Source organism: Ruditapes philippinarum, unplaced genomic scaffold (assembly GCF_026571515.1).
Source record: "Ruditapes philippinarum isolate M1 unplaced genomic scaffold, ASM2657151v2 ctg6052_1_1_1_1, whole genome shotgun sequence".
NCBI lineage: Eukaryota > Metazoa > Mollusca > Bivalvia > Venerida > Veneridae > Ruditapes > Ruditapes philippinarum.
Window position 1 is genome coordinate 20,685 of NW_026862097.1, and position 17,419 is coordinate 38,103.

Below are 17,419 nucleotides of genomic sequence, written 5' to 3' on the forward strand. Positions count from 1 at the left end.
AAGAAAGAAAATAATCTACTGACCTGTCTTTAATCAGGAAGAAACCTGCTAGGTGTGTTAGAGAATCTGCTTTTTCATGATCTCTCATGAATTGACCCACTTAAATCGAGTCTGCAATTTTCAACTGTAAATATTGTGTACAATGCTCCTGCTGGATCCTCCTTTCCTCATATTATTTGCTATTTTAAATACACCTGTTAGGTCATTTTAGCCCCAAGTGAATTTCTAACAATTGTCATGGTTACAGAAGGTGAAATTATAATTTTAAACATAGAAATTATCGTGCAAATTAAGATATAAAAATCCAAACTTATGACCATTACAATAGTACTCGATGCTTTAAAGCAACAAAGAAACCACATACAACGACCCAAGGAAGCAAATAACTTGAACATTGAAATTATCGTACAAATTAAGATATAAAAATCCAAACTTATGACTATTACAAAAGTACTCGATGCTTTAAAGCGAGGAGAAGTAGTAGAAGTAGGTGTATACGATGTTTGAAGTGAACCATCATAATTCGTTCGTAATAAGTTATTTATTTATTTATACATGTATGTATCCTAACAAACGAAGATAATGTTACTTCAGAAAAAATAGTGTTATTTGCTTGACAACAGACTGACATGTGTATGATGAAAGTGCTTACGTTTTATGCACTTTTTTAGAAAGATATTGACTATTGAGGCTTGTTCTAGCTTAGAGTTTTGCATCTTTTATTTTACGTAACAGGTACTCTGTTTTTAATCAGATAATAGTATCAATAATACTATATTTACTTTTTAAAATGGTAATTTGTAGAGGTACCATCTAATCTACCAAGGCAATGTTGTTTCATTACTTCGAAGCTTTTGAATGTATTGGCCACTAACACTGTTAATGTACTATCCTAAGCGTCTGATTGGAAGATATACGACACGGTAACATAAATGTGTGCCTAAGCTGATTATTTGACTTTACCTATATTTGGAAAGGCCCAAAAAGGATAAACTTGGTATGCTATCTGAGAGATTTACTATATATAAACATATATAGCACCTCGTGTTAATCATTTAATTAAACAAAAAACTAATTATATTATAAAACATTTATATTTATCAGGGATATGTGTTTTAAAACAAAATTTGTCAAACTTGTTTTCATCAATAAAAACTGTTTAGAAAAAATACAAAGACAAAATATATATTGATATATGGTTGTAATGGGGGCTTTATTTTCCCGTCATCAACCTATATAAATACTGTATTTCAATACGGTACGTCAAGTATTCATTCCGTTTACATATATCTATATTGATTACATTAGTTTTTGTACAATCAAAGAATTAAGTCCACTTTATCTTTTTTCCACGCCAACTGAATAATAATCGCACCTGTCGACGAGTCTTAAATAGTATCCAATACCTATATGACAAAGTTATCGTCTTTACAAAAGTCCGCCGTCTGTAATACACAGCTTGGAAAACTGAAAGACTCTTTGTTTTCAAAATTCATTTTATAACTATATGTAGCATTAATGATTTAATGAAAATAGATTTGAAAAAAAAGAAATTACAGACAAGAAAGCGTAGCGATTGAAGCTTTTAAAAAGCAACCTATTCCGAGTACGGTAACTATCTTACGTACATGCTCTTTTGTTTTTCTTTTCAAACAGTTTTAACTTAGTATTAAGTAACATTTAACTTAATTAATATTTATTAGTATTACTCACGAGAAAACTATTATTTATGTACTCTTTCATTTTTAAAAAAGCATTCCAAGCCATACAAAGATATCAACCGCTACGCTCTTGTTATTCATTATTGCAGAAATCAGGTGTTATTTGAAAGTTGTTGTGTTTTTCTTTGGATTATATTACGGCCATGTAAACGTACTTGTTCAGTTGAGTCATAGAAAATGAAAAATGTATACATAATGATAGATAAAAAAATGAGGCTGGGGAAATTTGATAAAAAAACGTTGCTTTTTATTTTACATTTTCCGTTTTAAAAATGCCATTCGGTATTTAATGCCATGCTTCCGTTTAATCTGGTTCCCTGTTCTATAATGGTTCCCATAGCAGTGTGCAGGGAACCAGTCTATGCATAACCTATGTAAGTCCAAAAGTTGCGATTATTCCATTATCGGAATACCCCGCCGTTTATCATTGCGTTACGGCACCCAACATAAAATGATACTGAAAATTTCACTGATAGATATTATAATTCTATATATGTTTTTTATATTTTATTTCCATTTAAATATACACGTGTAGTCTAAAGGCGGGCAAAAATCTTGTATGAGTAGGCGATTCCAGAGGATGATAGTAGCCGGGAAGAAGCTGTTCTGGTACATAGATTTCCTGCATGTGAGCTGGCTGAGTTGCTGTGGGTTGCCTCTTGATGTTCTTGCACTACGTAGTGACGGATCCTCAGGGTCATGCTTGATCTTGTAGAGCATGGTTACTCTTGCCATGTCCCGTCTCTTCTGTAGTGTGGTCCAGTGTAGAGAGCTTACCATCTCTGTGACGCTGCTCTGGCGTGAGTAGTCGTTCTTGTCGAACCGTGCTGTTCTTCTTTTGACCACCTTTAGTTCGTTGATGTAGCTGTCAGCAGTAGATGACCGTACAGAGGAGGCTTACTCGATGCCTGGACGTAAGTTGGTGTTGTAGGCTTTGGCTTTTGCCTCTGGTGGGCTTGACCGAATGTTTCGACGCAGGAATGCTAGGGTTGAGTTGGCTTTTTAGTAATGTTGTCAATATGGTATTTCCATGATAGGTCTGGTGTGATGGTAACTCCAAGATACTTGGCCTGGTCGGTTGCATTGAGGATTGTCTGGTGTATTTCATGTCGGAAGATGATGGGGTTCCTCTTTGTGTTTATTCGGATGACCTCCAATTTGGCAGCATTGAACTTCATTTGTCATTCCTTGTCCAAGACTTGGAAGCTGTCGAGGACACCTTGTAGGGCACAGGGCATCGTCCTGGCTCCTGATCGTCCTATCGAGGAGACAGTCATCAGCAAACATGCCAGTCCCCGACTTCACCCTAGACGGAAGGTCGTTGAAAGCCAGGGAAAGCAGTAAGGCTCCCACGTTTACAGTTTTTTGTAAACGTTTACACGACTGCTAAGAACCGAAACGATACCGTTTAAACGGTGGTACCTCTATGTACTATACACACCATGTATTTGAGTCGCCAAATAATGTCTTTCTTTCTATTTTTAATACATGTACAAATAAAGAATGTGCAAGGCTCATCACGATTGAGTCAGCACACATTTTTTGCATTGTAACCCCATTTTTTACCAAAAATGTATTATGTCACGAGCAATTTTGCACGGTAATGCTGTGTGGAGGGTTGTAAACACCCATTTTCCGTTTGTTTACTTTGGAATAAACCACTAGAATTGATAAAATCCATGATTACAGGCAATGATTAAGAAATTTTGTAAGACAATATGGTCATTTCGATTAAACGGTAAACAATATCGTAAACGTTTATGAATGAAAATCGAAACGAATCCGTATAAACGTGTAATCGTGGGGGGCTTAGACAGCAGTGGACCCAAGACTCCATCCACTTGGGCCCTCCTGAGGTGACTGGGGATGTGTTGGAGTGTGAGTTTTCCAGGACCACGCGCTGTGTTCTGCCAAAAAGGAATCCTTGGACCTATTTCAGTGTGTTGCCTCTGACCCTGCAATTGTCTAGCTTCATCAGCATTCGTGTGTCCGAGACCTTGTCGGACGCTTTCCTGAAATCGAGCAAGATAGCGTCGATTTGCTTATTCTTGTCAAGTCCTATGACAAGGTTATTCACAGTGGTGAGTAGCTGTGATTCACTAAAGCGACGTAGACGGAAGCCTTGCTGGGAGTCAGACAGTATGTTGTTGTCGAAATGGGCCATGATGTTACTAAATACTTTGTACATGTATCATATATTCAAGTATCTTACAAGAAATTGATGTGAGAGGGATGGGTCTGTAGTTGGATGGTGTAGATCTGTTTCCTTTCTTGAAGATGTTTTCTAGTCGGCTGGGAGTGTACCACTGTATAGAGAAAGCTTGTAGATTTTTGGTCATGACTGGGGCCAATTACTTGGCGCAGAGTTTGAGGAGCCTGGTGGGGGACTTAATCTTGGCCTGCAGCTTGGTGCGGCTGAAGTCAAAGAAGAAGCTTGATGACACCCATCTCACAGTAACGTGGCTCATATTTTTCTGGTCCTTTGGGATCATTGATGCCAGCACTATTAAATGTTGAGAATTAAGTACCGCTTAAGCCGGTGCTAGGGGCGTGAGGGATGTTGCACTTATTCATTATCCCTCATGTACAGACTCAATCAAACCGAGTCTGCAATTCTCTTGTAATTTTGTTGTAATTAATGCTTCCGAGAGATCACTTTGTTTCCAGATTTTTATACTTCACAACAGCAGGTGTCAAGTGCTGTGTGGCAGCTGTAAAAAGTTGCCCCGTACTTCACTTCAGTATTGTTATATTTTTCTGGTTTTTCGGGATCATTGATGCCAGCATTATTAAGAGTTGAGAATTGAGTACCACTTAAGCCGGTGCTAGGGAGCGTGAGGGATGTTGCACTTATTCATTATCCCTCATGTACAGGCTCAATCAAACCGAGTCTGCAATTCTCTTGTAATTTTATTGTGATTAAAATACTTCCGAGGGAATCTTTTGTTTCCAGTTTTTCATATCTGGAATATGGCGGGTTTGTAGTTGCGGCGGGTTTGTGTCATCTTCTTTAGTGCAGAAAGGGGTCAACTGGTCATTAAGTATGTCAGCTTTCTGTTTATTTCCACTAAAGGTTATCCCATCTTTCTTCAAAGGTGCTACTCCAAAGTTTTTGTTCTTCCTGGATTGATGTACTGCCAGAAGACTCTTTGGGGTTTTCATGGTCCTCACTCAGCATTGAGGCAACATGGTGGTCATGTACACGCCTACATGTCAGCCGGGCTTGCCGCTTGATACCAGTCGTGTTGAGTGTTAGATCGCCTGGCACACTTAAACCAGCGTTTGTTCTGCCGTGTGATACGTCTGACGTCTCTGGTTGGATGTATCATTGTGGTGTCTGTCTTGTTGGCACCCTCTCTGCAACTATAAGTATGCATCCATGCTTGAAAAGTTTTCAGCAATTTTCAATGTTTGTGTAGGTTGTAGGTTGAGGATGGTGTCAGAGGGACTGCTGCATTTCTTTTTCAAAGCATTGGTTAAACAAGATCTGGTCAACTGGAGAAAAACAGGTCAAGGATGTTGTTTCCCCTGATGTGGAAATCTAACATCTGGGTAAAGCCAGGGTTCGGTTCCATATGCTTAAAGACCTCATTGACTGACCTTTTGTATTGATGACCTTGTATGGTGTTATTGGTCCAATTTATATCTGGCAAGTTGAAGTCTCCAGTGATCCAGATTGCAGGTTTTTGTACATTTCTTATACTTATGATATGGTATCGAAGAGATTGTAGGCATAAAACTCATCATTATGAGTTGATCTATATGCTGAATATATAATAAGTGATTCATTGTTAGCATATTTTATCTTGACAAAGACAATGTCACATGGGGTGTCTGTTTCAATCCGTTGAGGTTTGATGGTATTTTTAATCAGAATTATGCTTCCTTCATACCCATCAAGTCAGTTTTTACGGTGGATGTTAAAGTTGCTATTTGGGGGAAGAAATTCAGCATCATGGATTTCAGACTTGAGTCATGTTTGGCATCCGCAACGGACACTGCATTTAAAGTAATCAAGAAGTTTCCAGAAGCTGGTCTAAGAACTGGTTATGCTCTGTATGTTCAGACTGGCTAGACGGATGTTGCGGTGCAAAGCTTTTGCTTAATTCTGGCTTTAGGACATCTGGCAAGATGGAATCACTTTTTGATCTTGATGTTGAACCACTAATACATGATAGATCATATATGTTACGCGAGGATATGCACTCTGAGTGCTTGATATCACTACTGTTTAACAAATTTAAACTGGCGAGATAGTCTGATGGTATAGTATCTAGAGATATTTATTCAAATAGACTTGAGAGAAAACATGCTCAGCATTCGAGAAGCATATGAATGACAGACTGTCTGATTAGGTTTACGGAAGAAATACCTCGTCATTTAATCTGATGCAGCTGGTATGTCTCTCAGTCGTCAGATCGTATGGAGTTTTGGTTACAGTCACATTTGTCCTTGCAGACACCGAATGTGAAGTCGCCGATGTGTCTTGAAGATGAAGGTTGCCCTGGATTGACCAGTGTATTAAATGATCTTAATATAAAAATAATTATTCTAACACTCACGTGATTTTGCCACTATAGACAAAGAAGGAAAAAACTGGTGTTAAACTGCCAATAAACACCGGTTAGGGACTACTTGTATATGTGCTGTTATGTTTTCACCCTCGATTGTATAGTTTTCAAAGCAGTTTAAAGCAACAATAAAATGCATTTTTATTTATATTTTCAGTTCGTATAATGTTTTCTTTTCATACAATACCGAAATAATATCTCACATACACTAACGCCACATATTAGATCCATATCAGTTAATAAATATTTTGACAAAACGGCGCCAATCCGTAAGCAGCGTAATGACGTCATCCTAAGTAAACAACTCATTCATAAACAAGCTGACGTTATTTCATACAAACAAGAATGATAAATGGGGCACTGATGTAAACACAATACGACGTAAATTTTTATTGTTGAAAACTTGATAAAATAACGTATTTTTTTTCTTATTATTTCTTTTGTTTAATAATTTTTATATCTTCGCAACAGTAGGGTGCGAAAATCGAACAGCATTATACGAAAATCGGCACCGGAAGTTATTTCCGCTTGAAAAATAACATTAGTGATTTTCCTTATTTTGTCGTGTTAGAATCGAAATCACATCGGCCTGAGAGGTGTATATCGGCTATTTAACACCGGTTTTGTCGTTTTAATGCGACAAAATTAACCACTCAGGCCTACGGCCTTCCTGGTCAATTCCTGTGCATCAAAACTCCAAACCGGTGTTAAATAGCCGATATACACCTCTCAGGCCGATGTTATTTCTTAAATAAATAAGTTTCTCAAAAATCCTTATCGCAAATATAATCGTCCTTTATATCCCATAATGCAGAATTGTTAACATAATGCCTGGCCAGGATTGTGCAAAGAATCAGACAGAATTGTGGAAATAAATGCCGAAAACTAGTATTATATGAAGCTATATAGTTCGGCAAATGTGTTAGGTATACTTAAAAACAAACTATAAAGAAAGTCTAAGAGTGCGTTATTGTACTCATTACTATCGGTGAAACACAAACTTCTACTCAAGAACGGTAGCCACTACCAGGTCGTTTTTTTCACAAATAATTTCGAAATTAACAACTAGCATGGAAATATATGTTGTGAGAGATAGAGTGCCCTAACAGCCGTATGCGCTAATTTATTTCTTCTAATTTGATGAACACGCACTTTAAAATACATATCTGTCCTTTTTCCTATTGGAAGTGGCCATTCCCTTTCCCACCCTCCGCCCATGAATTTTCACAAATCAACGTTATTTTTGCACTATTCCTGCATTATTTCAACAATCCTGCGTTACGGGATATACGATTACGGTGATTATTATATATATTAATGTTAAATCTTAAATGTACGAGTATCTCGACTTATTGTGTATAGAGAACAATAAAACAATTGTAACAGATCAGTATATATTTGCGACCTGTTCAGCTGTCGGTAAGTGATTTAAAAGAACAAAGGAGCCGTTAGATCCGGTAGGTAATTTGTTACAAAATCAAAGCTAACTTATATTTTTACATGTCTCACTGCACTTGATGCAAAAGAACGGATTGTATGACGGTAATTCGGTGTAACCTACGCTAAAATCTAGACATGTCAACAAAAAGTATATTATTTTTTTTTTGGATTTGTTAAGTAAGTTTATTTCATTTTATCATTTTCAAGTTCACATACATTAAGTAATTTTTGATTTACTAGTAAAATGCACATTATTTACCAGCTGACTATTATGTTTTAGAAACCGAAAGTATATATATATAGGTGGTTCAGCATTGTTAACCATGTTTGTTTTCACTTAGTGGGCCCAAAGTGAGTGTAGGCGCACATTCAAATAACAACAAAGCTCACACTGTAAAATGATGAACAATTTGCAATAACACTTCCAGGTCTATGTTTTAAGGACTATTATAAAAAAGATAACAGTAAGCATATTTACCTTGGATGTGCTAAATTTCTGAAGATAAAGTAAAATCGTTTGCATAGTTTTATGCACATTTCATGAAAAGCAAAAACCAGTTAAAATTCTGTTTTAGGGCAGAGGAATGCTATTTGTTTGCAACAAAAACAAAAAAACTTGCAAAACCTAATTTCAAATTAAGCAGTATTTTATGTCCTTCTAAGCACAATCATGTCCCCCATTATTATTTGTAAAAAGTAGTGCAAGAAGGCAATCGCCATTTATAGCCTTATGAACTACAATTGAAATGAAAACAGCATTCAAATTTTAAAATTTAATCTTTCTTTTGTGTAACAGTGAAGTGTGTCTGTCTGTCATATATACAAGATATAGATGAAAGATGTTTATTTATCTGACACTACCTTTTTACACACAGCATGGACGTCATGTTCTTATCAAGGTCAGATAAACTACATTCATAATATTTAAGTTTTTGCAAGTGTTTTTGTGTTCGTTGATAAAAATAGCTCACTGAATTTGAAGAGTTCTCGATATCATTAAAAATGAACTAGAATGCACGATTCTTTAGTCTTTGTGTAACTGTTCCTAGAAATACCGCCAAACATAGCCAAATCCGTTTTGATAAAGTAAGTGTTTTTGGTATGTTCTTCTATCTGATAGTGAGAGGCAATTAATTTCTTTATATAAATTTGAAGAGAAACTGAACGGTTTAGACCGCTTTAAATTCTGGCTCATACTGTAGTATATAGCGTGTTTGCACCACGTGATTTTCCGATTTAATTTATTATTGGATCCTACCTTATCAAATTATCTTTGTTACCAAAATGTTCATACCAAATGCAAAGTCTAAAAATCAAAATATCAAAAAACATATCATACACCATATAGCCTGGTTTTCATTTTTGAAAGACACAAATGTCAACTTGAGACGTTGTTTGAAGCACAAGAAGCAGGTCTCTGCGTCAAAGATGAAATTCACCCTGCGGGATCAAGCTGGCTTAGCGTTCAAACGATGATTCAGATATAATATCGGTTGAAAAAAAATCTTGCCTGGGTATTCAAACAGATTAAAATATTTCTTCTATTCAATGATTATAAACTAAAAGATCAGTTTACATTTGTAATTTATTTGCTTGAACGATTTGGCATTTGTGACCCACCCTGGCACAAGTGTTAGAATGAACTAAATGGGCCGATTAACGTCATTTGTTCGTATAACGCCGTATCATACGCAGGATGGCATTCTTTTGAACAACATCTCCGATACCGGACCAATATAATGAAAAAAAAATCTATCAATCTCGTGTACGATAACAAGTTAAAAGGTCTTGTAAATTTCAAATATTATACCATCTAGTGATTTGCTACAGAAATTATTCAAATTATGTACCTGGAGTGAAATGGTCCAACACATGGTCACAACCTTTTAATTAACTACAAATTTTGTCCTCGTGGTCAAGTTTAGCAGCGTCAGAGGGGCGGGGTCATATAGTTCATATGTAGTGACTACATATCTATATCTCCTTTATTAATATTGCTTTGTACAGAACTTAAAATTTGGCACGGAGAATAACTTGTAGATTTCTAGAGAAGTATATCAGTTCTGTTCTCAAAAATGATCCAGCTCTGGTTCACCTAAGTTTTATCAAAAGTGTAACGCATTTTTTTAATACTTGCTGTTTACTTTAATCTCAATTCAAACCTCGACATTGTAACTATCTTTCAATTTCAATGCGTTTATATTTTTATTAAATACTTGGATCAAAATTTATCAATGGAAATCCCAATTTGTGCGTTTTACTGTAACTGAGACATTAGATATTTGGCATGAAGTTACTCCAACTTCACATTTGCAAAAAGTATACAAATCATGTTCTTGTGGCCCTGGGATTCACATTCGATGATAACAGAGAGATCATTTTTTAAAAGTTTTACTTCTGTCTTCAATTTTGAAACATTTATCCAAATTTGTTTGTGAATTGTAACTATGTTCTCAGATTTGAATATTGGTAACCTTGCATTACTTTTTTCATTAAACACTTTCTTATAAATATTTCAGGTGAACGATCTCATGTTATTTTATGGTTTAGCCTCTATCATAAACGCACCAGATGTCTAGTTATAAGGAACTCCGTAACCCCTTTTTCCGAAATTGGGTAAATGCTAGTTATGCTTTGAGGTATCTCCAATACGGATTGAGAGAATTTATTGACGATACTGCAAAAAAGCACCACAACAGCCTTTTAGACAAGTTATCAAAAGGGCAAGTAGTAGCGAACACGGGTTGTAACATTTGCTCGTCTACCAACCTCCTTCCTGAACATCCCAAACGTGGTTGCATTCAACGCTATCCGAAAAAATGCTTGTGTAAAGACTCGCATGGCAGGCGAAAGTGTCCAAACCAATCTTGTAGTCTGTTGTATGACCTAATCATTCTTGATCACGAAGAAAGAAATCCTATTTGGGAGAACTCCGATCTCCAAAGTTGGTGCAGTGACTACTTCGAAGTTGCGAAATTATATTTAGGAATGCAGGGACATATTGATGTACATAATTGTTGTGAAATAGATGCACCCGGCCTTCTAACTATAGCCATAAACAACATCTTCTTTAATGACTACATTGAAGATATTGCCAAGTTTAAAAAGGTTAATACTGATATTGATATTAATTTTTACTTTAAATCTTTTACTTTCTGGATAAACACTGTATATGCATGTTCAATGTATGTTTAAGAGTGTTTTACCATGTCAGTGGGGTGATAGATAATAAATATGTAAACACATTTAACTGCTATAAGTCAAAATATGCATGAGCCACTTCCGGTTGTCTTAGACTTAGACTGCCGTTAGGCCAGAAACAGTTAAGGTAACATTTTGTTTAGTAGTGCACAGACGTGCGTTGTCGAGATTGCCTAGTTTCTCTACTTAATTGAAGACGTTTTCTTCAAACAATATCACTTCTTAGAAACAATAAAGAATTTTTTATAACATTTAACATGTTCAATTTTGTACCATTTTACTAGGCACGCGACGTAAGAAATGAGCTGTTACATTCTAGCAGATTAGAAATATCAAAAGAGAAACTGGATGAATACCTTGACGCCATGATTGATGTACTTACAGATGATCGTTCACTCGTAATGTATGAAGCCGCAAAGAAAGCTGTAGAAAATATTGAAAAGGTTATACGATTTTTGGTGTTATTGTTTGTTCTTGCATAAAAGAAACACAGCTCAAATAGCATAATAAAAAATAACAAAAGGTTTGTGGGTAAATGTTAAAATATCATTTCGAGAACGCCTCGGATAATTAAGTATCTTACGAGAGATAATAATTTTACTAATACTCACAAACCTGTGTTATTACTATTTGTATATTTTTACCCCAACAAATACTGTAATGATGTATTGATACGAAAATGGTGCACTATTAATGTAAGCAAGGGCAGGTTGCTATGCACAAATAAAAAAAAGAAAAAACGGAATCGGTAAAGAACGTCGTCAAAACGGTAAAATTGAAAGTATTGCGGCAGCCTACTCATTTACGAGTGTGTTAAAATTTGCAAGTTACCATTCGCATATAGAAGGACATTTCTGATTTCATGAACAAGCTTAATTAAATCGGACCTGCAATATTTTCAATTTTGCCGTGTTAGGTTACCTTACAGGAATTAACACATTTTATACTGATATAAACGAGTACATGTATATCTCTTTAATGTCACAAACATCGTAATCATTTGAAAGCTAAATATGCGTTTTTCAAAAAACAAAGCAACTAACATGTATCTACAGAGGAACAGTATAAGAGTGTTTTAGTTCCGTTGCAGGTCAGAAGTAATCAAATAAGTATAACTGAGGTAGATGCAGAAGAAATGATACATTCAGCAGTAAAAGCAATAGAAGAAAAGCGGCAAGAGGCAACTCAAGAATTAACAAAAGAATGTAACTCACTCGAATGGAAGATGCAATCAAACATTGCGCTTAAAACTGAATCTTCATGTAAACATCTTCAAAGAAAAACCGACGAGTTGGGAAAGAAATTAGTTAAAGACATGGAAGAACAAACGAAGCATTCAAAACATAGGCATGCCATGATGCTGTCTGAAGTTGAAGAAAAAATGACTGATTTTGTAAATAAACAACAACATCTGCAACAAAATGGTGAATTTGGCAATCAAAAGGTAATGATTTTGTTTTTTTTATTATTATTTTCTTAACCATGGGTATAGAGGCATGGGGTAATGACCATACTAGAAAAGCAATACATCTTTTTCAGGAGTGACTTTGGCCGAGTGTTTAGGTAGTCGACTTCAAATCACTTACCCCGCTCCGCTGTGGTTACGAATCCCACCCCGGAGTTTGGATCTTTTCGTGTAAGGAAGCTATCAAGCATCTAGTTAAGTGAACGCCGGTGGTTCTCCTCAGGTGCTTGTTCGAGACTGAAATACAGGTAATACACGGAGGGGCATCCGAGGCCACCTACACCAGACCGGACTGTCGCCTAATGATATACAGTATTGATGCGACTTAAAATCCAACCATAAAAGGATCATTTTATGGATATCATGATAGCATGTATAAAGTACACATAGCCATAACTTCTAAACCTTAAAATTACATTATATCTATCATCTTTCAATTAAGAAATGGTGTTCCTGTTGCTAATGACTAACTAGGGGGCGTGGACGTTAACATACACTTTCCAATACCGTCCAGGAACAGGCTAAATCAAACAGAGCCTGCAACATGCCTTGTCGGGCATTCCTTAGGGTTTCTGTTTTTCACTATTTTACTAGTTAGGTTATTGGTATATTTGCGTAAGAAAAGGCGTCTACTTATTAAATAGAAGCAATAATTATTATTGTTTGCTGTTGTGTTTTTTGTAAGAATTCATATTCGATATTTTTGATTTATGAAAGATCTTAATAGCATACAAAGCCAAAAATGTTTAAAAATTATTTTCAGATTAAAGCTTGTGATTCAACTGGACAAACGGAAGCTACTTTGACAGGTAGTGGAATGATTATAATTTTAACAATAAGAAGATAAAGTTAAACATTTTGTTAGTTAAGCATCAAAATTTTATACCCGATGTTTTATAAACACTTCGATACTCCTTTTTGAAGTAAATAAATCCGTTTACATCCGAAAAATGAATGAACTTTCGATTTTTTTTACATTGAAGTGATAGAATAGCTGTGTCTTGTTTATTTTTTTATTTTTATTTTCTGCTCATGAATTGATTTCACTTTTCACCAAGAGCACTCAAATTAACCCATCATTGCTTTTTTTCCTAACCTTTTACCCCATGAGCAATTTGTGAAAAATGGCCGTTTTCATTGAAAAACCTCCTGTTACAAATTAAGTTCAAACTGCTATGAAACTATGAGAAATGCTTCAATACTGTTGAAACTTGGCACAAATGTTGACTGGACCATAGCCTCTGTAACAGTATGCTCAATTGTATATTTTTTGTTACCATGGCAACGGGGGGGACGTCTCAAAATTGCGAAAAATTACTATTTTGCATTGTTTTTCCATCAAAACTGATTTCAAAGTGCTGCAATTTCTTAATGAATTAAGATAGAGTTAAAATATTTTCAGCGTCGGTTACTAGTTATCCTAAGATCGACCTGATGCCATTTTTAGCCTGTCACATGTCCAATATTTTCTTGGCGATGAGTGGGGCCTACCCCCTGATGTACCATTTTCATGGGGACCGCGCCGAAAAAGTGGTCACTTTTTTAAACAACATTTCTTAAATGAAAGACAGTGTTTGGGGCCTAAATAGGGCATTTTTTCACTGTTTGAGGCCTCAAAAGGGGGGGGGGGAGCCTTCAAAACACGTCTATATAAGAGAAAAGGTTAAACGAACTCAACGAGTAAAAACTGCTACTATAGTCTATTTCATTTTGATTTACAGAGGTCCAGCAACATCTTATCAATTACTATCGGTCTTACTACCTTACAACAGACGTATCCCCTCTTCTTCCCGACGAGAATGTTCATGTAGATGACGTATACGTCCCGTTAATATTCAGAGTTACTAGAAAAGGAAGGACCAAAACTGAAAATGTTATCCTAGCTTCATTAACTGATGTATTCACGGAAAATGACGAGCGGCTTGATAATATCTATCTAAGTGGCGAGGCTGGCATTGGAAAAACAACGCTTTGCAGAAAGTTAATATCATATTGGTGCGCTGCTCACAGTTTAAACAATCAGATGACCAACATTTCTCAAGATGATGAAAAGGCTGTAGAAAAAATGAAAAACTTTGAATTTCTTCTGTTCATTTCACTTCCGGATTTAAACAAAGAAACATCTATTGAAGAGATGGTAGAAAACCAGCTTTTGTCAGGATTTCAGCACAGTCAGTTAATAAGAAGAACTCTTCAAAGCAAACCAAAGACTTGCTTATTTGTACTCGATGGGCTTGACGAATGGGAGCCAAAAGGTCTTAGCACGCATCCGGCTATTCCAGAAGGTTTACCAATTTATAAGAACTGTTACACGAAGCTATTTACATCAAAGCCATGGAAAATTGAAAGCATACGCCCAAAACTTACTGAAAATGACTTAGAACTTGAAATCGAAGGAATAAGCATAATTAACTCAAAACGTCTTGTGAATGCCTTGCTGATATATTTTGAAGTCCGGAACACTGCTGAAGAATCTGAAAAGTTTTTAGCTGAAGTTCAGGAAAAGAAGATACAACATCTTCTGCCAATACCATTGATGCTTAAACTTCTTCTATGCCTTTGGTTAGAAAACAAATCACTTGAAACATCGACAACCAGTATTTACTGCGCAATTCTTGATCTTTTACTTTCTACAGCAATGAAGAAAAATCGCTATGATGAAGGATTTCAGGAATTGCTTGATAATCTACAGGAACAGCAATTACCAGCTGTTTTTCGAAACAAATCTTCTTGTAAGAAATTCTCATCTGTCATAATCAGCTTAGCCAAGCTTGCGTTTCAAACATTATTTGCAGCGGATAGGGGAAAATCTTTAGTATTCAAAGACTCGGATCTTTCGTCATATGGATTATCACAAAATAATATCCGGCTTTGTTTGACACTCGGCTTACTGTCTCAGAAGAAAATTCTCGGAATTTCAAATATACTAACAGTAAAACAGGTTTCATTTCTGCACAAGTCTCTACAAGAATTGTTTGCCGCTATTTATATCTCAATGCAGTTTTCAGCTGAAACAGAGACTCATATATATCGTGCTTGTTCAACAGTTGAGAACGTGTTTGAATTTTCAAACGTGTTTCTTTTTTTGAGCGGGATTAAGCCAATGATCATGTACCATATATCTGGGCATATTTGTAATTTAGCTGATAGTGACACAGTTATTGGCCAGTTTCGTGACAGAAAAACAACTGGACATATAGTAGGGTTATTAAAAGCATGTCGACTTCAAGCAACTATATCTTCTTGTTTGCAAGAAAGTAAAAACAGTAATTATGATGACGCAAAAATACGATTAAGGGATATTGTGTTTGATGGAGCTTTTCCGTTTGTGTTCAAGAATAAGAATGCAGCTTCCGTATCAATTTTTGACACAATTTTTAACATTACACCTTGTAGCATTACGACTCTTGCTTTAAGGAATCGTGTTTTGCCAGGACCGGTCTGGCAATATCTGAAAAGTTTAGATTCACTTCATACAGTAATATGTGATATGAACAGTGTCCCACGAGATTGTTTAGTTACCATTGTCAATAAATCAAGGTACACGATAAAACATATACACTTAGATGGGTACAATCACGATTCTGGATATAGAAAAGTATGTTTTCTTCAAAGGGATCATATATCCGAGCATGGAATAACAAGTGATCTGATTGGCGAGCTCTTAAAAAAAGTAGTGTGTATACAAATTAAAGACTTTATGCAAACTGTTCTCTGGAACGATATACTCGAAAACGCCGATACAAGTAATTGATAGTAAAAGGAAAAGAACAAAAAACAACAAAAAACCATCTTTTCATTTGAACCTGTGATCTATAAGATAAGGTAAAATATCAACATATGTTTTTATGTGTTTCAGTGTCTTTGCTTGCTTTAACGATTGCTGAGTTTGAAAGTGATTTAAAGCCCCATTTTCTAAAACTCCATTGGGATATATGTTACATTGGTTAGTTTCATTTACAGTGAAATAAAGTTTGGTTCCCAAAATTTGACTTGGAAACTAAGACATTTGCATCTGAACATTGACCTACAAATAACAGAGTGACAATCAGTTTATAAATAGCTTTAAATAGCTTTTATAGTAAAATCTAAAACTGTTATAACTTTATTTATTTGACATTTAGCAAAAATGCATGAAAAGTATGATCCCGTTGTTAAAGTTCTCGGAGCAGTGCAGGAATATTTTTTTCGACAGTTAATATTAACAATCGGAAGTGCAGACAGAACAGAACAGAATAGATAGAGCTACTAATAGAAAAATGAGATTTGGTAAATTCGATGTTAAAAAAAATATTTTAAAAAATGTGCAATTGTTAATTTTTTTTTTTTTAAATGTTTTTTTTCTAATTTCAATTATCGTGCTGTTCAAATGAATATTTCCTAAATGCCTTGAGCGAAAATTACTATTTTCTTACCGTACACTACATTGTATTTATAAACATCTCACTTTGATTATGTTCTTTATTTTGCAAACCTTTTGTATATTATTAAAATGTGCATGCCCAAATGTTTTGTTATAAGATATGTTAAATGAAGAGAATGTTAAAAAAAATGTATAGACCAAGCAATGGTATTCAGTTTTGCTATTAAAAGAAAGAATTTTTTAAGAACGTTAACCTAAATTGACATTGTAGTGTTGGCTATATCTCTATCTTTCTTTTTTGTTCAAATGTATGTGTATTCTGTTTCTTGTATAAAAGCTGGTGGTCTAAATACACATTTATTAAATTAACTTTTGAAATTAGATAATCTTTGTATTTTATAGTGTTGAAATAAATAGATAATTTGAAATTACATGTATTCATATTTTTTTACAATTTATCCAACTTTAGTTTATATAACATAGTTTTAAAGAAAAACAGAGATTAAAACTGTATGTTCAAGATCTTGCCCCAGTTGATTTGATAAAAAAGAAAAGAAAGAAAGAACATTTTCATTGACCTGTCTTTAATAAGGAAGAAAACTTACTAGAATTGTGAGACTATATGAATCTTACACCGGCTGCCGAGTTTCCGCTAAAC

At 35.2% G+C, this 17,419-nt stretch overlaps 1 protein-coding gene across 1 annotated transcript; it reads left to right on the forward strand.

Annotated features, from left to right (window-relative positions):
• The first annotated feature begins 10,253 nt into the window (after nucleotides 1-10,253).
• Nucleotides 10,254-17,192, forward strand: LOC132717904 (uncharacterized). The gene is made up of 5 exons (XM_060701486.1): nucleotides 10,254-10,840; nucleotides 11,218-11,376; nucleotides 12,024-12,377; nucleotides 13,162-13,207; nucleotides 14,120-17,192. Exons 1-5 carry the CDS (start codon nucleotides 10,304-10,306, stop codon nucleotides 16,150-16,152), a joined length of 3,129 nt encoding a protein of 1,042 aa, XP_060557469.1. The 5' UTR covers nucleotides 10,254-10,303; the 3' UTR covers nucleotides 16,153-17,192.
• The last annotated feature ends 227 nt before the right edge of the window (nucleotides 17,193-17,419 follow it).

What these genes read in the sequence shown, in the direction of transcription:
- LOC132717904 (XM_060701486.1), top strand. Translation starts at nt 10,304, where the DNA reads ATGTCTAGTTATAAGGAACTCCGTAACCCCTTTTTCCGAAATTGGGTA. An exon ending in ATATTGCCAAGTTTAAAAAG is followed by an intron (nt 10,841 to 11,217) that starts GTTAATACTGAT and finishes CCATTTTACTAG; the next exon opens with GCACGCGACGTAAGAAATGA. An exon ending in CTGTAGAAAATATTGAAAAG is followed by an intron (nt 11,377 to 12,023) that starts GTTATACGATTT and finishes GTTCCGTTGCAG; the next exon opens with GTCAGAAGTAATCAAATAAG.